At 44.3% G+C, this 23,208-nt stretch overlaps 1 protein-coding gene across 2 annotated transcripts in view; it reads left to right on the top strand.

The window, feature by feature from the left end:
- MBD5 (methyl-CpG binding domain protein 5) overlaps positions 1–12,380 on the top strand; it is a 176,036-nt gene extending 163,656 nt beyond the window's left edge. For both annotated transcript variants that reach the window (XM_004703834.3, XM_045298527.1), the window contains exons 10-11: positions 9,655–9,730; positions 11,814–12,380. In XM_004703834.3, coding sequence (XP_004703891.1) covers positions 9,655–9,730; positions 11,814–11,885 — 148 coding nt within the window. In that variant the 3' untranslated portion in view covers positions 11,886–12,380. The remainder of the gene's footprint in view (positions 1–9,654; positions 9,731–11,813) is intronic.
- The last annotated feature ends 10,828 nt before the right edge of the window (positions 12,381–23,208 follow it).

Here is a 23,208-nt window from a genome sequence, read left to right as displayed (position 1 = left end):
TCCATCTGCTACCTTAATACTAAACCTATAAATATATACACATAGATCTATTTCCCCATCCTCATATATAAATATATTTACATATGTACATGCTTTTATTTAGACCTCTATAAATGCCCTTCACCTCCTAGCTCTTTCCTCTATTTCCTTTTACTTTCCTCTTGTCGTGAGATAATTTTTTTAATGGCAAAAGATTTGCTGCTTTTGTAGCCTGAGGGGAAGAGATTGGAGCAAAATGGTTAAGTGATCATAATGACCTGAGTTCAAAACCTATTTTTGCCACTTCATAGCTGTGTGCCCTTGGACACCATTCTAAACATTGCTAACATTCTTCATTTCTAACTGAGTGTATTAATAATTACCTCTTAGGATTGTTATAAGAATGTAATGAAATATTGCATAGAGAAGTTTACTTAGCATAGCACTTTGCATGTAGTGTTAACAAAGAGACAATTTTGAAAGCAAAGGTGGAAAAAACCAAACTTTTCTGAAGTTTTTCTTGCCGAAACATTCTACACCAACATAGGACTTTGGAGTTTGGTGGAGTCCTTTTAATCTGTACCTTCGTTACTGGGAGGTGGCTCAGGGAACCTCGCCACTCCTTGTTTCCTCTTGCAAGAAAGATTTCATAGGCAAAGGGCAGAAATCAGACCATTGTCAGAGAAAAGGGCTGAACGGAAAAGAAATCCAAAGGACCCTTAGTTAGTCTAAAAGGCCTGGTAGAATGTAGAGTGGAAGCTTTCATTGGGCTAATGGAGGAATGCTCACCAGGGGGTTGTCTGCTGTTGGCTGGTGGTCTGTAGTGTCTCTCCTCTTCCCAGGTGTGTGCATTCCTGCACCCCAACACCCAGACTTCAGACTTCATGCGGTGCGCTTGTCCTGTGTCAGTCCGGACAGACTGGAGGAACAAATCCATAGACACTCACATGTGTATAAGAAACAAGTTTATATAGAAGAGCAATTGAATATTGAGAAAGCATCCCAGTCCAGATCAAGTCCATAAGCTTGATATTAGCCCATGTGTCCAATACCAATCTATAAAGTCCTCTTCAGACTCATGAAACACATGCAATGATGCCGAATGCAAGATGATCACAGGCCAGTGGGTGCAAAGTCTTGTTCATCCAGTGGCAGTTGTAAGCATCTCAGTGCTGCAGGGTTCTCCACGTGGCTCCTCCAGTTCCCAGGACACAGGGTCTATCAGCATAGCACCAGGTGTCTTGTCAGTAGAGTGTCTCTCAGGGAGTGCGCAGAGAGAGAGAGTCTCTCCCGCCTCCATGAAGGAAATCCAGGAGTTCCCAGGATTCTTAGGAGAAAGCTATGCCCACACAAAGGCCTCATTGGCTGTGATCCGATTGACAGACTAGACTCCATCCCTTCACTCTTAATCCCTTCAAGTCCCAAATTGACACCAGATTATGTAACTACCACATGTCCCCAGACCCTAAACAGGGTCTACTCAGTCCCTGTAGGGTTAGTGTGACCATCCTGGCTGTCTCTGGCCAGCCTTTTCACCATCTCTATCTCTTCCATGGAGGAGGACATGTCTCATCTGCCCCTCATCTCCTTTGTGCTGGAGAGGGATGTGGGGACACGCCTCTCCCCCTCCTTTGTATTACAATTCCTGCCATCCTCACCTCTCCTTCCTTGGCCCGCCTCTGTCTAGCTGATGCTTTCCTACAGATAGCAAACAAATAAATATCTTTAAAATGATGTGCATAATCATGAAAGAAGTTTTAACATATTTACTTAACACACTGAGAAATTCACTGCCATCAAGTCTAATGTGACTCACAGTGACCCCATTGAACTGCCCCTGTGAGTTTCCTGGACTGTACTTCTGTACAGGAGAGATAACCTGGTCTTTTCCCCCCTGGAGCAGCTGGTGGCTTCAAACTGCTGACCTTGTGGTTAGCAGCCCAACACGTACACATCAGCCACTTCACCATTAGGACTCCTACACTTTACACATGACTCGGGATCATTTTGTACCTACAATTGGAAATAGCTTCATTAAAGAAAAAAATTCCACTGGTTTTAAATATGATAGGCTTTTTTTGTTTTTAAGTGAAGGATGAAATCTACCCATATGCACATATAAATTTATTTGGAAACTAGATTTTTTTATGCAGCTAGAATTATTAAGTGGGGGTGGGTGGGGTGGGGATCACACTCTCACCTCCGAGCCAAACAATAATGCTTAGAAGGTTGAGTTTTCTTCAGTTCACCTACTTTCTCTATGGGTTTCAGAGTCTAGGATTTGGATCTCACCGAAATGTGTTGCTGCATTAAGTTAGTTCCTTAAATTCTGAACTGTGGTGTAGAACGACATGCAATTTCTCACTTGCCACTTTTTTCTGACAGCGTTTCCAGATGCGTACCTGGCCTTTTTTTTTTAATTAATGGAGATAATGTGTAACAATACATGCAATGAAGATGAGAAGTGGCAATTATCTCCATTAATAATTAGAAACGTGATTATATGAACATCTATTGCTTAATCAAGTAGGTTTTAGAGTATCCATTAGTAAAAATGTTTATTATTAAATGTCAGCAGGGAACTGAAAATACTAGAAGAAGCTCCACAGGGAGGCCCTCTGGACTGGAGACTGCATTTTGACTAACTGCTCGTTTCGTGAACTCCTGCTTTTTCGTCTTCGCTTAAGTTTCTCCTTCTCTCACCTGAGCAGTGAGTCTAAAAATGTTCTCTGCCATCTTGGTAGCTGGGAGATTGACTCTTTATCTCTTGACTCTCATGACCTATTCAAGTACAGCCAATCCTTATTACTCGTGGGTTCTGGACTTGCAAATTCGCCTACTTGTAAAATTCTTTTCACCCCAAATCCATTACTCACAGACATCCATAGACATGTACCAGACTCAAAATACTCATTGCCCTCAAGCAGATTCCAAGTCATAGTAGCCTTCCGGGACAGAGTGGACCTGCTTCCCTGGGTTCCCGAGACGAGAGATCTCGATGGGAATAGAAAGCCCGTCTTCCTCCCGAGGAGCTTCTGGCAGTTTCAAACTGCTGACCTTATGGTGAGCAGCCCCACGTGTAGCCACTACGCCACCAGGGCGTCTTCTCTTTTATTTTTTTTAAATCATTTTATTGGGGGCTCATACAGATCTTACCGCCATCCATCCATCCATCCATTGTGTTGAGCACATTTGTACATTTGTTGCCATCATCATTCTCAAAACACTTTCTTTCTACTTGAGCCCTTGGTATCAGCTCATTTCCACCCCCTTTCCCACCCTCCCGCCTTCATGAACCCTTGATAATTTATAAATTATTATTTTTCATGTCTTACACTGGCCAATGTCTCGCTTCACCCACTTTTCTGTTGTCTATCCCCCAGGGAAGGGGTTATATGTAGATCATTGTGATCGGTTCCCCCTTTTCCTCCCCCCACCTTCGCCTTACCCTCCTGGTATCGCTGCTTTCACTATTGGTCCTGAGGGGGTTTATCTGTCCTGAATTCCCGTGTTTCCAGCTCTTATCTGTACCATGTACATGCTCTGGTCTAGCCAGATTTGTAAGGTAGAATTGGAATCATGATAGTGGGTGAGGGGGAGGAGGAAGCATTAAAGAACCAGAGGAAAGTTATTTGTTTCTTTGGTGCTATACTGCACCCTGACTGGCTCAACTCCTCCTTGTGACCCTTCTGTAAGAGGATGTCCAGTTGCCTACAGATGGGCTTTGTGTTTCTACTCTGCACTCCCCCTCATTCACATTGATAAGACTTTCTGTGCTGGGTCTTTGATGCCTGATACCTGATCCCATTGACTCCTCATGATCACACAGGCTGGGGTGCTTCTTCCATATGGGCTTTGTTGCTTCTCAGCTAGATGGCTGCTTGTTTATCTTCAAGCCTTTAAGACCCTAAACGCTATATCTTTTGATAGCCAAGCACTATTAGCTTTCTTCACCACATTTGCTATGCACCCATTTTGTCTTCAGCGATTGTGTCGGGAAGGTGAGCATCAACAAATGCCAGGTTAATAGAACCAAGTCTTCTTGTGTTGAGGGAGTACTTGAGTAGAGGCCCAATGTCCATCTGCTACCTTGATACTTAACATATAAATATATGCACCTATAGATCTATTTCCCTATCATCATACATAAATATATTTGCATATGTAGATGCCTGTTCTTAGACCTCTATTAATGCCCTTTGCCTCCTAGTGTTTCTATTTCATTTTTATTTTATTTCTTTGCTTCTATTTCCTTTTACTTTCTTTTTGTCCCACTATCATGTTCTGCCTTCATTCGGGTTAGAGTAATTCCTCTGAGTTACATTGCCCTTGATCACGCCCTACCAGGCATCCTATGCCCTCCTCACCATCGATTTTAGATCTCTTGTTATTCCCGTGTCCCTGGGTTTGTTAACACCCACTTCCTTTCCCTGCCTCACTTCTCCCATGTCCCCCGGAACTGTCAGCCCTGTTGTTTTCTCCTCCGCACCAGGGCTGCTTCTAGACAGGCAAGAGCAGTGGCAGTTTTGAACAGTTGGACACACACATTCCCAAGTGAAGCTGAGCAGGACAGAGCAATGCTCAGCCATCTTGGGTCAACTCTGATACAAACAAAAACAAAACCCCAAAGTGTCCTTTGGGTGGTATAGAAAGTTCCTTGTGTTTCAAAATGTTGTGCTTCTTGTTGGCAATCCCACTGTTTGAAATAGCCTCCACACGCAGTGCTGAGAGACTGTCTAGTGGTCTCAATGCAAGAAGCTTGTGCTCTGTCTTAGAAAATGTTGCTAAGCTTCATTCAGGTTTGGGTTCAACGTTAAGGAATCAGCATCTATTAGGTGACATATCTTTAAACAGAAGCATACATAAAACAAGGTTATAGATTAATCAGTTAGTGAAACATAGTGACTTGCAGCAACCTAAGCTTATATTTCCCTTGGAGAATTGGTTTGGTATTCACTATTTGCAGTGATGTTATAGGACATAAATAGCACAAATAAGAGTCTGCTGTAATTTCATTTCCCATGAATATATATTTAGTTTCTCTTCCCAAAGTAGGTACCTTACCCTTGACTAGCTAGTGTGTAAAAGATCACTATAATAATTTAGGTTAAATTAACATAGTGTGTTTACAAACATTTTAGATAACTTTTTAAAGAATGAAATTATAAAACCCCTAACATTCTACATTTTTAGTCAACAAAAATGGCTCTTGGATCATTTTGGTGATTTAGTGGTCCTACTATTGTAGTTTTTCATCATTATGCACCAATTTTCCATGATCCTGCTATTACTTTTAAAAACTATGTGTACTTAAATATCTGTCTTTTAAATTAAAAGGTAGAGGATGAATGTTTCCTCAATTTTCCCTGAAAGTTGTATGATACTGTAGGCAACTCCCCTCCCCTCAACTGTACTGCATAATACTGTATGTCATCAGTTGGACTAATACCTACTCTATAGGATTGTCAAGAATTAAATTAGAAAATGTAGAAAAAGACACAAAAAGGGACGAAGATTTGACGCAGCTTTTAGCACATGGCAAAACTTCAATAGATAATAGCAAATTTTCTTATAAATAAGCAAGAGAACAAAGGTACTTTGATAGTTTTTCTTTGAAAGATTTTAACTTCTTTTCAGATGCTTAGAACTTTATGTAGTCACTTTTAATCAAAATATTTAAGAAATAAATACCTTTGCAAACATGTTCATACTTCACAATACAAATAAACATTAAAGATATATATGTCTACTCAGCACCTTATTACATTTGCGTGTTATTGCTGGGCAGCAAAGAACTGTGCGAAACTATCAGGACCCTGGCCAGCAACCCACAAACTGGGCCCCAGCCCGCTTCTGCCAAGTTTAGCTGACCCTGCCAGGGTCCCAGAACTGGATTCCCACCAGTCTCCCAGGATTGTTTTTATTAACAGATCAGCAAACCCTCAGTGGAAGACAATCCCACTTGAGCTTATAAGATGATCAAGGCCCCTTAAAATTCAAGTGGGTAATTAAATAAAAGTGTGTGTGTGCATTATGAAATACTTACAGAACACCAGGTAGAAGGTACGGATCGGTTATACCAGGTTAAACAGTGCTCAAAACAATGATAACAGGAACAAAGTTGCAGAAAAGGTATACAGGTATAAGTTGGAGATACTGCAGGCTCGCTTCCAGGCTAGTACAATAAAGCAAGTTCCATGACGTTTAGAGCTTCTCAGTGCGTATAAAAAAGTTATGTTTACACTACTGTCGTCTATTGACCGATAGACGTCTACTGACGAATGTGTAAAGCATTATGAAAACATGGAAATCGTGTGAGGAGATCAATATGAGACACAGAGACACAAACTGAGTGCAGGCTGCTGGCCAAATGACACCCAACAGCCTTGCTCGATGCCGGCAAACCTGCAATTTGTACCTAAGGCCGTTATCTGTGAAGCCCAGGAAACAAGGCATGGCTGTATCATGACACCACTTGTGTGTACATGAAACATAGAGCAACACAGACCAGCAGTGAGGACATACAACCAGTGACCTTTGGGGAAGAGAAGAGGAATGCTACTGGGGACAAATGGGAACATCGGCAGGTTATTTTGTAAAATAACAAGGCCATAAAGGAAACATATACTTTATTTACAGATTTGGGAAGTGTGTATTCAGGGGGTGGGGGTCCTTTTTTCTGTGCATTCTACTACAATTTTTAAATTTCTAAAAGTAATTGGGAAGAAATATAAAAAGTAACTTAAGAGTCAGCAAAAGAGGGAGGGGGTGGGTGCTGTATCACCCTTATAATGTGGCATAAATCAATACATTAACCTTTTCTTTCAGGGAGACTGAGTTAAGTACATCCTTTTCCAGAGTTCAAGTACATTCCATGCTAGCTCTGGTCAAATCTTTTAATTTAGGAATTAGATGAGCATCTACTGTGTGTCTAGCAATATGAGGTGTTACACACACACACCCCCCAAAAAAGAGGTGGGAGTACAAAGCTCTGCTGGGCGGACCTTTCATAGTACCCATTTTTCCTGCTAGGCGAGCATGGAGCAACTCGCTCTGAGTGAGTGCACCCAGTGGCACCGCCTGGGAAGGTTCCCTCTGGTGCATTTTTACATAAAAGCAGTTTCACTAGAACCTTGTTTTTCATTGTGGCAGATTTAAGAGAACAGCATGCGGCTTTGAAATTTTATTTCCTGTTTGGGAAAAATGCCGCAAAAACTGTTGTGATGTTGAACACAGCTTACAAGGACAGGGCTATGTGAAAATCTCAAGTGTACAGAGAAATGTCGTGAAATGTCGACTGACAACAAACCTCATTCTGAACATCCGTCAACTTCCCAAACGGATGAAAACGATGACAAAATTCATGTACTTGTTCCTTGAAGACCAATGATGGACCATCAAAGAGATGGGGAAATTATCTTGACCATCTCGGAGCTCGGTTCAGCGAGTTTTAACAGATGGTTTGGGAATGAGAAGGGTCGCTGGGAAATTTGTGCCTTGGGTCCTGACGACCAGCAAAAACAACATGGAGTGGAAACATGCTGTGCTTTGACAGAACAGTTCCGAAGGGACCCAGGCTTTCTCCCCCAAGGTCATTTTTCCCAAGGTCATCACTGGTGATGAGACATGGTGCTATTCTTATTATAACCCTTAAAACATGGTGCTATTCTTATTCTTATAACAAGCATTAACCAAGACAGTGGAAGACACCATTGTCACCTTGCCCCCACAAGCTGGTCAAGTGAAATCAAGGATCAAGATGATGCCCCCTTTTATTTAATCTTGTGAGGGAGATAGTGCATTTGGAGTTCATTCCACCAGGTCAGACTGTTAATCAAGCTTTCTATTTAGAGGTTCTGAAAAGATTTCATAAGTAGTGTGTGACAAGAAAGGCCTGATCTGTGGCAAACTGGGGACTGGTTTTGCCATCACAACAATGCACCTGCTCACACAGCCATCACCATGCACCAGCTTGTGGCAAACATCAGCATGCCTCTCTTTCCCCATGCACCTGGATCACCTGACCTCGCCTCCATGTGGCTTCTTTTTGTTTCTGTGAATAAAGAGGGACATGAAAGGATGGTGATTTTTATGACGTAGAAGAGGTAAACAAACACAAACAAAAACACGAAGGAGGTACTGTCAGCCATCCAAACAGAGGCGTCTGAAGAATGTTTCAAAGAATGGAATCGCAGATTTGACAAATGTATTAAGTGTAATGGAGTGTACTTTGAAGGCAATAAGGTTGTTTTGTGAAAAATTTTAAATATCTTTGGGAGAGGAAATTCCCTTTTTTGGAGGGGGGTACCCCATCATATGTTGCCCAGATATTGGAAACCCAGAGTTCAGAAACACAAAATATGTAGTTTCCAGCCCTGTGCATGAGGATGGAACTTGGTGAGCACTGGGGTAAACCAAAAGACTATCTAAAGGCCTTCAGGTTCAAGTTTGTTTGATCCATGATAGTAGCCAAACTAATGAGATTGCAAGCCAAATTCCCCTACAACTGCAACTATCCAATCTCCAAATAGCTGCTGACATAAGACTTAACCCTTGGAAAGCCTGGCTCTGAAAAAAAGTTTCTCTTCTGTAGTTGTCAGGACAGGATAAGTGAAATGAATCACCTTAGTATTCAAAATAATTGGGTGATTTTTTTTATATGTATGCTCGGTGCTGTTAAGTCGATTCTAACTCCTGGCCTATCGGACGGAGTGGAATTGCCTGGTAGGGTTTTCAGAGCTGTCAGACGGCTACATCTTTCTCATGCAGAGCGGCTGGTGAATCCAGACGGCTTCCTTTTCAGAGAGCAGCCAACTGCTAACCACCACACCACCCTAGGCATAAGGAAAGGAACAGAGGTTGGCAGTCAGAATGAGCGAAGGACACAATATCTGCAGGAGTGACGTGTCTGGGTTTGACTGATTGTAGTAATCAGTTCAACAGCCTCATAAGATGGGCGTTTCAAAAATGGCCGATGAACAATGTGTATGTCATTCACAACAAACATGAAGAGGAATGCTGAGTGGGGAGAGAGATAATCAGACATGCGATAAGCAGTCTGCTGATCTGTTTACCGGTTCAAACAGTGACATCATTTTGGTCTCTAGGTAAATGTGGCGGGCCCAGCCACAGAGCCTCAGGTGCGGCGAGGTAAGCGGTTTCTCACCTAGAATGCACACCAGGATGTTAGTCTCCTTTCTGAACTCTGGAGGCCACGACGCTCAGAGAGGAGAGGGAGCCCCCTAGTGGCCAGAGTCTGCAGTTCAGCCCCTCCACCCTCCCACCAGCCTAGCCTGGCTGCAGGCCTGTGGCTGGGCAGGACCAGAGGGTCGGACGTAGGCCACACAGTGAGAACATGGACTGCATTTGTGGGAAGAAGACCTGCAGCCCAACCTGCTCTCCAAATGACCAGACCGTGGACGAAACCTGTGAAGAAGAAATCATTCATTCCCCCTACTTCATGTGTTCATTAAACTATGTATAGTGTGTGTGACTTGATCATTAGTAGTCAGTGGAAGAATCCCAGTGATGTCTTGTCATCTGAATTTGCCAAATGTGACTCTAAATTGACTTTCTCTGGTGGAGTGGATACTTTTGTTTTCTGATTAGGAAATTGAATTGAGATTTTTGTCCCTTTACCTTATTAATGTGATCTGTTATTTCTTTCCCTTTCAGAAGTGGGAAACTAAATAACCATTTAGAAGCTGCTATTCACGAGGCCATGAGTGAACTGGACAAAATGTCTGGGAGTGTAAGTTAATTTATTTTTCCATTATGCTGTGCTTAAAAAAGTAAATTATATCCCTTTTTTGGTAAATATCTCTTTAACATTGTCAAGCAACTCACATTGTAGCAGTAACTAAATTACTGGACTCGAAAAAAGATGGGTATATATTTTAAAGTATAACTTAGCTGTGATAACTACATCTTTTTTCGGAGATAAGTAACCTCTGCATTTTCCACATAATTTTGAATGTTGAAATGGAAATATTGAAGTTCAAATCATGCTCTCTACATTTGAATCTGAATAGCAGTGACCATTTACTGAGGACTAAATAGTCATTCAAATTTCACTTTACCCATGGAGCAAGAGTGGAATTGAAAAGTCTTTATGGAAACAAATTGGCACATCCTTCTCCCATGAAGCAGCTGGTGGGTTCAAACTGCCAGCCCTGCAGTCAGCAGCCGAGTGCGTCACCCCTGGGCCACCCAGGCTCATTACCAGAGATTGGGGGGCGGGGGGGATTTGAGAAACTCATAAACCTAATTTGAAAAGTTTAAATATTATTTGTAAAAAGCTTTCTGTATTTGGGCTCTGAATAACATTGGTCTCCCCACTGTTTTCAAATGTACCACTGAGGTCAAAGGAGCCTGCGCGTTCTGGAGTTCTGAACCCCTTCGATCTTAAGCCTGACGGTTCAGTTTGACTTTTTGTTTGGTAGATGGCAGGAAAGTTTGCTTTATTGGACATTGTGACTGCTTCTTTTTTCAAAAACCATTTTATGGGCATACAATTCACATATCATACAATTCAGTAATTGAATCACGTCTAGAAGAGTTGTACAATCATTACCACTATCGGTTGTAGAACATTTTGTTCATTCTTGTACTCTTCCTTATTAGCTCCCCATTTCCCCCCAACCTCCCCTGCCATGCCCCCAAGGAGCCTTCAACCCAGTGACTGTGTCTCTAGATTCACCGCGCCTGCATTTCCTACAGTAACTGTTCTTAATGTTACAACAAGACGGATTACAGCTGAAGGAGCTCCTGGGTGGATGGCTTTCCCTCTCCTCCTGTAAAACCATTCTCCTCTTAGATTCCAATACAGTTGGAGACATCCTAGGTTCGATAGAGAAACATGGGCTAATAGTGTATGGGAGCCAGCTTATAGCCAATCGTGAGAGTTGGCTGTGCACATCTTTTCCCAACTCTGAGTTTCATGACATCACACTGATAGTTTGGAAGTATTGACACCCCTAACATTGGCGGACACTGCAGTGGGCTTGTGTCCATCATTGTTTATCCCTGTGTCTCCCCCCCCCTGCAGGGCTACACCACTTTCCCACTAGGCATCCCTGGGCTTGACCTGCCCCACTCCCATTAGTGGTCATAGCACCAGGCAGGGAGCCCAGTCACCTCCCTAACTCTTCCCCTCTGCCCTTCAAAAGCCTAATGCTCTTAATGCCTGGCAATCGCACTTGGATGCTGCTCAACCCTGTTCAATCCAACACAGAGCCCTAAATGCGACTGCTCTAGAGTAAAGAGAGCAGTGTTGGTTGCTCATCCCAGACGACACGAGCTCAGATCTGCCGACAGATGGCGGTGGTATTCTGTTTTCCATCCTGATTCATCTCGTAAGTAGACATCCTTGGGTCGAGCTATGTGTGCATGCTCTTGCCATGCTACCCCTCTGCAGAGTCGTTCATTAACTTGTGTGATAGGATGAAGATGAAACATGCTGGAGACGAATTTTCTTGCCCGGGTGGCAATGAAATCGGTGATCGAGTGATAGGCCTCTGATGGGAAGGGCTGTATTTTTGTTCACAGTGTACAGCGGAAGGCACAACCGCATGTTGCGTTCAACCCACTTGCTTTTCTTGAGTTGTCTTTTGTGCTCCACTGCTTATTGATGTCCTCGGAGTGTTCCTCCGTGTCTTATCTGTTTCTAGGATTCCTGCAGTGATGTGGGCGCACTGAGATCGGGGTCCTGATTCAAACATCAGTGCCTCAAGACAGTCAGTGATCGGCTCTTTGTTTTCAATTACTAAGTCAGAAATTGTGTGCTGTTTATGATTTCAACCTATCTCCCCCCTCCCCCATTTGGTTTTTTCTAGGTTCACCAAATCCCACAGGGAGACAGACAAATGAGGCCCCCCAAACCCAAGAGGAGGAAGATCTCCAGATAACAGGGACTTCTGCACTGATGCACAGCATTCATCCAATGGAACGTGTGCGGCAGCATCTGTATGCTGGTATTTATACCATGGCCAATAGCTACCACCGCCGCAGGGTGCTAAAAGAAAACAGTGATCCAATATTTTTTGATCAGGAAGGATAATGAATGCTGGAAAAACGAATCAAAAAGCCCCGAAAGAGGAGAGTGATGAATGGTCAAGCGCTTACTGAGAAACTCTTTTTCTATAATACTACAATTGTGATGATACAAAATAGTCCAAATGTTTCTGAGGAATTTTCAATGTTGTATAGAGAAAATACAGAATTTCACGGTGATATCAGAGCTGTAAATATTGTACAATATTGTCATGTACAAGCGTACCTAATGCACACTTTATCTTTTATTGTACAAAGAAATAGTGTACAAAATTCTTTGGTTTCTATCGCGTACACCTACCAGAGACTACCAGTGTAAAGTCATAAATAAAAATACAACCTAACTGCTTTTCTATGATAATGTAAAAGATGCTGTTTTTGTATTTAACAGCAGAGAGGAGGTAGGATGATGATGCCCGAGTGATGAGGGCCGTCACTCCACAGCCCTGAGTGTCCATCTACACTGTCTGTCCGGAAGGAACTGGCCCGAAGGACTGCACTCAACATCGGGTGTCTAGGAAATTGCAACCTTGCCGATTTCTAAAGGCATGAGGGTTCACAGGTCTCAATTAAGAATTCAGAAACTGCAACCATTTGTTGCATATTTTTTTTACCTAAGTTTTAAAGTAGAATAGGTTTTATATTAAAAAAAGAAAAAGAAAGAAAGAAAAAAGAATCCTAGATGTGATATTTTATTCAGTCATTTCGAGAGGCAATGTTGCATAGCCACCTGTGGAACGCGATAGCTTGTGGGCATCGCCATCGATGCTCAGAATTGCATTTTGGGTCAAACTACAGATGACAAGGTCAAACTTTCTGTTTTCAGAAGTGGAGGCAAAAAAGTATTTTGAAACCATGTCAGAACCAACCCTTTTGTGACCCAGGGGGCATGTGAGGGGGCTGCAAAGTTGATGGGAAATTCCATTTGTTTATGAACTTTTTGAAGCCCCCTGTGATATACAATATCACCCACCAACACTTTCAGCCTCTCAGATGGGAAACTCCTATCCCAGTTTTAGTACATGCTGCCACCTGGTGGACACCTGTGTAACTGCATGAACCTGAAGACAGGCCTTAGTCCACCAATCCTACTACCAGAATCCACGTGGCCCACATAATTAAGTCAAAATCCATACTTACCTCAAAAAATTCTTTCCCCTTGCCTTCCAGCATGCCTTCCATAACTGGAAACACCTGGTATGAACAAAAAATTCAAAGTAGAAAATAATTCGATCATGAAAGGGTTAAAGTTGATTATGATTCTGGACGGCTTTTTTTGGTTGGGGTTTGTTTTCATTTATTTTTTTGGTGGGGGAGGGGGCGTAGTGACAACATTAAATATAAATGACCACAGTAATTTTCATATCCATTCCTCAGTATTACTTAACCCAGAAGACAAGGTGGCTTATAAAGTTATTAGCAATGGTAATTTTTATCAGTATTATGTAACATATCAGATTTATTTTATTTAAAGAATTATTTATACCATTAGCAGATTCTTATATATATTGATGTGGCTGAAATGTGCAGGTTATATCTATTAACCAAATTATTTATATTATATTAAGTAAAAAACAATGTGAAACCAATCTAGAGAAGACATAGTACATTACAAGTATACAAACCTAAAACTGTGAGCCATTGTAAAGTACAAGGTAATGAATAAGAAATGTAGCACAACGTCATTTTCCGTCTTTTTTTCACAACGTGGTGGTGGTACACAGAGCCTGATCTCCCCGCAGTAAAGCAGAGTTGCAGGCCTCCAGCCTGACTTCACCTGATGGATTGTCCAAAGAAGGGTTTCATTATTCCTGTATTCCAACCCCCACTTTAAACCCCTAAGACCGTCTCCCCTCAGGCCCCGGGGCTCACTCAACAGCATGATGATGCCCAGGCTGGTGGGAGGCTCTCACCACACCACTGCCCACCACCTCCCAGCCTTCCCTCTCCTCGCCCCCAACACCTCAGTCCTTTGACTGAGCAGAGTTCCTGTAACTCAGGGAAAAAGGAGACCCAGGGCATTTCCTCAAACTGGTGTCTTGGGGCCACAGCACAGAGCAGGTCACCTGAGCTCACTTTTGATCGCAACCACTCGTAGTTCTTCCCAGTCTCCGGAGTCCCGTACATCTTGCAGTGCTCCCCACGAGCTCCTCACCTCCCAAACCCCTGCTCCTAAATCGGATGGAATGCAACTGGTTACACTGGGCTTCCCCGCCTGCAGGCAGGAACCCCTCCTCCTGGGGGAGGTTCAGTTTCTTTCCTTTAATGTAGGGCCTGCCTCCAAGGCCCTTCCTTAAGAAAATCCTCTGTGTAGGCCAGTTGACACCTTTTTGTTATGAGTTAGTGAATGTGCGTGGTGTATTTAAGTCATTCATATTTCCCTTTATTTATCTATTATTTATTTATTGACCCCATCCACCTGCTTTCCCACTGTTTTGTCTTCGCAGTGGTTTCTGTTCATAGATGGAGGTGTGTGGGGTGGGAGTGGGGTTGCTTCTGGGTTGGGTGTGTCTGTGTGTATATGGTGTGTGTGTGCTGAGGGGTAGGTTTTGTGTGTGTGTGTCTTTGTGTTTCTGACTTTGCTTTTCCTATCCTCAGGCTGAGTTTGTGTTGCCCAAGCCTTCTTTGAGGTATTTTCTAGTACTTGGGTTGCACTGCCCCTACATTAATGTGTACTTGGCTTCCGTAGACCTTGCAAAGTTTGTGCCCTGGTTTCACTGGTGGCTTATGGCTAGTTGTGGGTACTAGGAGTAGTTTCAGTTCACACTGGCTTTTCCTGACCCCCCTCTTTTCTATTTCACAGTTTGATGATCTCATGTAAGCAGTCAGTGTAAATATTGTTAGCATTACAGGTCATGCAGTGCGCTAACATTTCTTAAAATATTGCACCTACTTTCCAATTAAAAATAGTTGGTCACTCATTCTTGAATTCTGCCCAAAGAGCCATTTCTTTTTTCTCTTGGTATTAAAACCAATTCACTTTTTTTTTAAATAATAAAGGCCAGCCTTTCTGTTTTAAATTTTTATGCCCATTAAAAAAAAAAAAAAAGGTCTTTCAGGGGGGGAAAAAAACAAAACAAAGATGGAACTTTTTTTTTTTTAAGTTCCTAATGGTCCCTTTTGGAAAAGACAGTCTACTTCATTTGTGTCCTCAGCTGTCCTGGGAAGCACAAGGAGACGACACTACTACACCTTGAAGTAGCTCTTAAACATCATTTCAAACCAGGGAAAACACAGCAGCTTTTGTGTGATTTGTCTTATTTGTGCCATTAAAGTAAGCGCTTTTATTTATTGAAAGGGACATTTTTGGTTTGTACTTCTCAATCCCATTGTGCATGGAAATGTCCTAAGGAAAACATTGACCTTTGTGACCTCACCGAAGAGTTTTCCTCTTTTATCTGGACCCTGACTTGGAGTTGTTTACTGTCTGTTTTTAAGTAAACAACCTTCCTGTGTGAACATCACCTGACGGTCAGACTGTGGGTGAGTTAGTTCACTCTCTGTCAGCAGTACGAAGCCTCTCAGCTGAGCTCCCCCATGACAGGATTCTTCTGGTCACTGCAGACCCCGAGAACACGTGTTTTCCACTGGGGTCGTTTCCATGAGTTTTGCTCTGCCCACGTACAATGGCAAGTTTGCAGTGGGATTGTAAAAGCGAAGCTGTTTAAGATGCTGGTGACATTGCCTCTCCAGGGGATGGGGCTAAGATTCTAGATCTTACTAAAATGTGGTACCGTGTTTGTTTTGCCTATGCTAGCAAACAAGACTGGCGACTTTTCAATGCAGAGTGTGAAGTGAGATCTGTACGTCCTTTGGGGCTGTGAACAAAGACATAGCAACCAGCCAGACTGCAATATGGTCCTAGTTCATCTTTTTCTTTTATCCACTCCATCGTGTCTGCATTAGCCAAAGAAACAAGAACGTTAGTCACTCATTTGTGTAAACAACCCAGAAGTGAATATTAAATCAGTGAGCCAAAAAGCAATAAACAACTCAAGCATGGGAAATCCTGCTGCCAGTGAGGAGTCCGATAGAGCAACAAATATATAAAAAGCATTATCTTCAAATATGAAAGATTAATTTGTATTTATTGTAAATATGTATTATCAGCCTTATCTGCTTTTTATACACACTGTGTGTGTACCTCAGTGATCTTTTATAAACCGGAAATATGGTTGGTTTAATAATTTGTTATGTAAATACAAAGTTGTCTATAAATTGGAAAATTGGATGCCAGATGGCTTCACAATATACAAATGTGTTTTGTAACATCACGCCTTCATGGATTAAGTATCAATACACTGGATGGTCTGTGGAGAAGTGTAGCAGTCTACATTTCACCCACATTTCAAATGGCTATTTTTGTCCAAGTGGTTATATGCTTAGGGAAAGAAAAGGACCCGAGCATTGTCACTGTGGAAAACAAATGTGGTTTTGCTGTCACCAAAGCACCTTTTCACATTCAAGAGTCTGTTTCACATTCAAGAGTCACATTCAAGGTGCTTGGTCTGATGGGATTCCAGCAGGAGATCCATTGGCCCAGGGCTGGCATCAAACGAGGAGGACTCCCTAAGCTAAACTTCTCTAGGGACAGGCCATGCACCTTTCTTTCTGGTCACCGACCAGAGGAGAACTAGTTTTCTTCATGCTTTTTCATTTGCTCTTTCATGCGTTGCTTCCGCACACCTTAGAGAGCACCACAAGAGACGTCCAGGTCTTCTGAAAGGAGCCCGGTGGCCCAATAGGTAAGCATTTGGCTGCTAACCCAAAGGTCAGCAGTTCCAACCCACCTCTGGAGAAAAAGACCTGGTGCTCTGCTCCCGTAAAGATGTCAGCCCTTCGGCAGTTCTACTCTGTTCTCTAGGGTCCCTCCGTCTGAATCAATGCAACCACAAAACAAGAAGAGCAACGGGTGTGGTAAACCAAGGCGGCACAGTATCCCCCTAAGGTAGACGTTCTCAGACTTGGCACGACTGGCATTTGGGGCTGGGTGACTCATTGTTGGTGGGGAGGTCCGTCCTGTGCATTGTAGGGTGTTTAACATCATCCCTGCACTCTGCTCACCAAACGCCAGTAGCAGCTGCTGAAGGCCTGAGAAGCAACGTGCCTCCAGATAGGACCAAATGCCTCTTGGGGTGAGAAAGGGGACTACAAGGAGATTTGAAAACACAGCCCTCAGGGAATCAGCTGGGGAGTGTACACCCTTGTATACCACACCCACATTTTGCGTCCTGTAATCACCAGGAAACTGCCCTGGATGCCATCAAAATCGGAGTCCAAGGTGTGCTGCCCAGTCCGCAGTTAGACGTGAACACATTACCATCAGCTTCATTCTGAATACAGGGGTGCTTCTGATCCTTGACTGCCCCAGGACAACCATGTGTGGAGAGCGCCCAGGTAGTGGCTTAGGAGAGTTGCCCAAGTCCTTGGGGGCTCCCAGTTTGCCAGATGCCGGGAAGCTCCTTCTAGGACACGCACAGAGCTTCAGTCGTGGAAGGCTTCCCGGTGATCGTGTCGCTGCCTGCCGTGGGTCAAGATGAGGAATTTGTCTGAAGGAAACATGTATATACTTAGCAGCTACCTGGTCCCTGTAGCAAGAGTTTTTGTGTGATCCACTTATAAGTTCTGACACAAGCAGTCCAATAACTATTGGAGGTGTCATTGATGGAGTCATTCATTTAATATATTGATAACCTGTGCCTAGCAAAAAAAAAAGGTACTGGTGACAGTGGATTAAGCATTTGGACTGCTAAAGGAGAGGTGGGCTGTTCAAACCCACCAGCCACCCAGGAGAAAGGTAAAAGGCCGCTCCCAGAGAGACTGACAGTCTCGGAAACCCTGTGGGCCAGTTCTCCTCTATTCTATAGGGCCGTTATGAGAGAATCCACTCGAGGGCAGTGGGTTTGTGCCTGGCGTGGTGACTTAAGACAGCCTCCACAGAGCTGTCACAAGGCATGAGTGATTAAACATCTAGTACAATAAAGGGTGATAAGGGCTAGGACAGGGGGAGACAGGGTAGGGTCCTTGGGGATGAGGGATTGAGCGAGGGAAGGCCGAGTACGAATGGGGTAATAAGCAAAGGAGGAGTGGGTGAAGAAAAGCACATTGGAGGCCCAGGGGGCAGCATGTGCCCTGGCTAAGGGGGTGCCAGGGGACAGGGAGTGAAGACTGGCTGAAGGGGAGCATGCAAAGGGGTACACAGGAGCACAGCTGATGAGAAAAGCAGGCAGTCTGGACAACTTTGGCGTGTAGGTCATGGGGCGGTGGTAGGGCTCTAAGGGCAGGGAGCTATTGGGTTGTGTTTCGATAGATGCTTTCTGGGGCAGTGTGGAGAATGGACAAAGGTGGGGCCACTACTGTGAGCAGATACCATGTCAGGTATCACGTTTTTTAAAAGCTTCTATCATATAAAAGCCCATATACACACACCTAGGCATTTTAATCATCATCAAGAAATGCTCTTTAGTACACTTTTTCCCATGCAAATGGGAAAGCTTTCGTGTTTTGTCTTTGATAATCGGATGTTGGAAAAATTTTAAATCCCAAGGCCCCTTGTTAAATAAAGTATCATGAAGCGGGGCCTGATGCCCAGAATGCACCAAGGCAGCGCAGGCAGGATACAGTTCTCCCTCTGACTTCATCACCTCCATCAATACCAGCGGGTGGCTGCGGAGGAGCACAGGGGCTACCTGAGGAAGCAAGCGAGCACTGCAGATCACGAAGCAGGACCACGAGGAGGCTGTGGCCCGTGCAAGGCCATCTGGCAAGGGGTATTGCTGCCCACAGCAGGGGGACAACATGGCCTTTCATCATCAATGCAGCCCATGAGTATGTGCATGCTCTTCAAAGTAACCCAGAGCCCTAACCAGGATGAGTCACCTCCTATATCTCTGCACGCTGAACTTTTAAAAGTTAATTATTGCTTTAAAAAAGAGAGTCGATGCAATGCAATAGCGGGCCACTGATCCAATGATTAGAAGGCCATCTCTTCTGCACAGGGTCCTCTGCACAGGAAGTGGCCCTTCAGCTGGAGACAGCTGGTTATACCTATCAGAAATTGGGCCCTAAGGAGTGGGGGTCAGCAACACTAAAATCTAGACTGTGGCACTTGTGGTTTTTGAGGGTTTTTTTGGTCACGTGAGTTAACCCATCAGTGACTGGCTTTCTCATCTATAAAATGGGCATGGTAATAGCACGCCCATCACTGGCTTGACTAAGGATAATCAAAGAATGCAGATCGTCCTCAGTGCTTTCAAATAGCAGGCGCTTGGAATGTTTCTTGTGAAACTGCAATTGAGAAGATTTAGACTCGAAAATGGAGCTTCCTGCCAGGAAAAGACCTTGTCAAACAACAACAGCAAAAAGTCATTGTCTCGAGTTGCTATCTCCCCACCAAAAATTTTAAAGGTAAGTGGTCAGTGAATCGTTTACCTGCTGAGAGTAGTTCTACCAAGAGAACTGTGCCCTGGTCACCAGATCCTGCATCTGGCTCTTCTCTGACCTGATTTGCCAATGTCTCAGCTCTGTGAGTCAGCAGCCTGTCGTCTGACCTGCCTATTGAGTTCATGAGCCTCTGCAAGGGCCCAAGTGAGGAGACTTTTCCAGACAGACATCTGACCCCTGGATCTGGGACTGGCCAGCCTGCACAACCACATGTGCCATTTCCCTGATGTCTCCTGAGTCCTGGGAGATGTTGCGGTGAATTACAGAATCCTAGGGCAGAAGGAAGAATACTGCAGAAAGGAGGAATGGTTCATGGTTTCTAGATCTTACTATCCACAGTGTTAATCCCACTGCCCTGGTGTCTCATGCAGGAATGGACTAGAAAAACTGGGCCAAAAATAGAAGCAGGCCCAGAATTCAGGAACTTCTAACTTGTGATCTGGGAGTAGGGCTGTAGGGAGTAGGCCAACAAAAGGTAGCTCAACACCTGAAACATTTACATAGCCTAAAATCAAGTAACTAGCAGAGTCGCCGACTTTAGTCTAGGGGGAAGTGTATTTAACTAAGAGACAGAGTCTGGGATCCGAGTTGGAGGCACTAATAAATGAGAGGCTGGGTGTGAATCCCGCCTCAGTAGCTAGGGGATCTCAAGCAAGTGATTTGTACTCTGTGCCTCTGTTGCATAAGCACTTTAGGATGAAATAATATGTGTCAAGGACTTCAGTGTAAATGGTGAAACCCTAGATTGTTAATGGTTAGAAGTTAAAAAGGCCGCCCAAAGGTGGCTAGAGGTCCATGTCTGCAAAAATTAGCCCTTGGAACCCCAACAAAGCGCAGTTCGACTCTGGACCCACACGGGGTAGCCGTGAGACAGAAGGACGGCTAAGGGGTTCTTTGGCTTGTGTACCTTGTTTTTGATGACGGTCCAGGATTGGGACTGAGCCTCGCCGAGTTTCTGCTTTCTTAAATGGGAATGAGGCATCCCCTGCGCATCTTAAAGAAAGGAGCCAGTCTTCCGTGGGGTGGTCACTAAGACAGCCCTGCTGTTCACCTGACCACCTCTTTGTGGGTGTCTTTCTTTCTCGTTAACAGTGACACCGAGGCCTTTGAGATTGGAGTCCGTGGGGGAGGATTCCAAATAGTGAACCCACGTGTCTGCTCACCAAAAGGTGGAAGGTTCAAGTCACCCAGAGACCCCCTCAACTAAAGGGCTGGCAATCTACTTCCAGAATCTCAAACCCGTCTCATCACGGGTCTTCCCTGAGCACGTGGGGCAGCTGCAGAAAGCAATTCACCCGCAGCTGTCTCGCTGGCCTGGAGTGGGGCGATCAGTGGGCCGAGCAAGCGTTCGGAAGGTGCAGGCAGATTTGTGGGCGTCAGGAACAGTACAAAGGTAGGGCGAGTATGTCTCCCCTTGCATTGCTATCAGACGACTACCGTGAACAGAGCAGACTCAGAGGGGACTGCTTTTAAAAGGCGAGGGGAAAAGAAACCAAGCCAACTGCCATCAAGGGGGTGCCCACGCAGAGCGAATTCAAGAGTGGGGGAGGGCTGCCCCGGGGAGCGTCGGAGCCTGGAACCCTTTAGGGTAGTCGGAAGCCACTGAAAATGTAAAACTATGGTATTTGTAAGTGCTATGAAGCATTTCAAGGAGTCCTGGTGGCATAGTGAGCTATGTGCTGAGCTGTTAATAAGGTCAGTGGTTTGAACCCCACCAGCCACTCCATAGGAGAAAGACAAGGTTTCCTGTTCCTGAGATTTACAGTCTCGGTTTACAGTCTCAGGGGCAGTTCTACTCTAGCCTATAGGGCAGTGGTTCTCAACCTGTGGGTCGCGACCCCTTGACTCTTTCACAGGGGTCGCCTAATACATCCTGCATCTCAGATATTTACATTTTGATTCACAACAGTAGCAAAATTACAGTGATGAAGTAGCAATGAAAATAATTTTATGGTTGGGGGTGTGTGGTCACCACAACATGAAGCACTGTATTAAAGGGTGGAGGCATTAGGAAGGTTGAGAACCACTGTTCTAGAGTCATTTTGAGTCAGAATCGACTCCACGTTGCTCCATCACTTAAAAGTGTATGTCCAAGTTGACTTTACCTAGACTTTTCTAGACTGCGAAGGTTGGGGCACATCTGGTGATGGGGGTGGGGTGGGGTGATGATCCGAATTTGTTAAAATGCTTTGAAGCAGCTGAACACGTAGCTCCCCATTTCCTGTCTGTCGTCTGGCTCCTTGGGCCCCGTGGGGTGCTGTATGGGGAGAGGGCCGCCAGGAGGACGGTGACCAACCCCCCAGAATGTAGCTTTCCCCTCTGAGTTAATCTTGAACAGCTTTCGTGGTCAGGGAGGATATCCTTAGGAAATCTTCTGTGACCTTTTACAGACTCGGCCCCTCCCCCCTTTTCTAATCAAATAGGGATTATCTAGAATCTGCAGGTTCCTTCAAATTTCAAAAAATAAGCCCACAGGTCAGGAGGTTGTGATTTCAAGCTAATTCTCATTATTGTGGTTTAGTTAGCAAAGAACGGAAAGCCAACAATCACAGGCCCTTGCAGGGAAGGCTGGAAAGACTTGGGATGGAGAAACGGACCGGGCTTTGGACAAGCCATCTGTCCGGGCAGGAGGCAGCAGAGGCAAGGGAGAATGTTCCTCTTCCCTGGCTCTTCCTACACGTCCAAAGGAATCAAGCAGCGGGTGAGGCATCCAGAAGGAGGGGGACATTTAAGGCAACCCCCTAAGCCACTAACCACAAGGTCAGCAGTTCAAAACCACTGGCCGCTCTGCAGGGGAAAAAATGAGGCTTTATCGTGCCCAAAAGAATTAATCTTTGGAACCCACGGGAACAGCTCTACCCTGTACCATAGGTCACTAGAGTCAGAATTGAATCGATGGCTGTAAAGCTACAGCAAACATATCAGCAAAAGGCGGCCAAGCCATAGAATGAATATTGTGTTGGGCGGAGTCCAAAGCTCTCTGAGTGGAGGACATTGTCCATGAGGATTGTGTTCCTACCGTATAGTATGGCGCTCCTTGCTCAAAGAGAGATTCTGGTTATCTCTGATTATCAGAAAATTTTCTTAACAGGGACCCCTATCAGTAAAATTAAAATTAAAAAAACTGAAGTCATACTCTATAGCGATGGAGAAATGTGTGCATATTTGTACACGCATTCCTTACTGAAAGAGTATATTGCGTGCTGTACAAAGCACATCGAAACTGAGAGAGACTGTGATGAGCCCTATCAGAAAGGGACATGTTTGTACTCTCCTCCCTCACTCTTGTGGGCTGGCTTGCCATACACCGGAGGTGTTTGCATTCGGCTTTGATATCACGACCCTGAGCAGCAAAGTACTAGGAGGTTGCTCCACCCAGCGCACAGTGACCAGACTTAACCAACCACCAAAGAAAGTTCTTTAAGGGGAATGAGCCTTTCTTTTTGATGACTTTTTAAAATATCATTTTATTGGGGGCTCATACAACTCATCGCAATCCACACATACCTCCATTGTGTTAAGCACATTTGTTGCCATCATCATTCCCAAAACATTTGCTTTCTGCTTGAGCCCTTGGGATCAGCTCCTCACTTTCCCCCCTCCCTCTCTGCTACCCCTTCCCTCATAAACCCTTGATAATTGATAAATTATTATTATTTTGTCATATCTTACCCACTCCCATCACCCACTTTTCTGTTGTCCGTCCCCCAGGGAGGAGGTTATATGTAGATCCTT

Source organism: Echinops telfairi, unplaced genomic scaffold (genome assembly GCF_000313985.2).
Source record: "Echinops telfairi isolate 266 unplaced genomic scaffold, ASM31398v2 ScPeMD7_4;HRSCAF=17, whole genome shotgun sequence".
NCBI lineage: Eukaryota > Metazoa > Chordata > Mammalia > Afrosoricida > Tenrecidae > Echinops > Echinops telfairi.
Note: the sequence above shows the minus strand (reverse complement) of the source record. Positions and strands in the feature narration are given on the sequence as shown.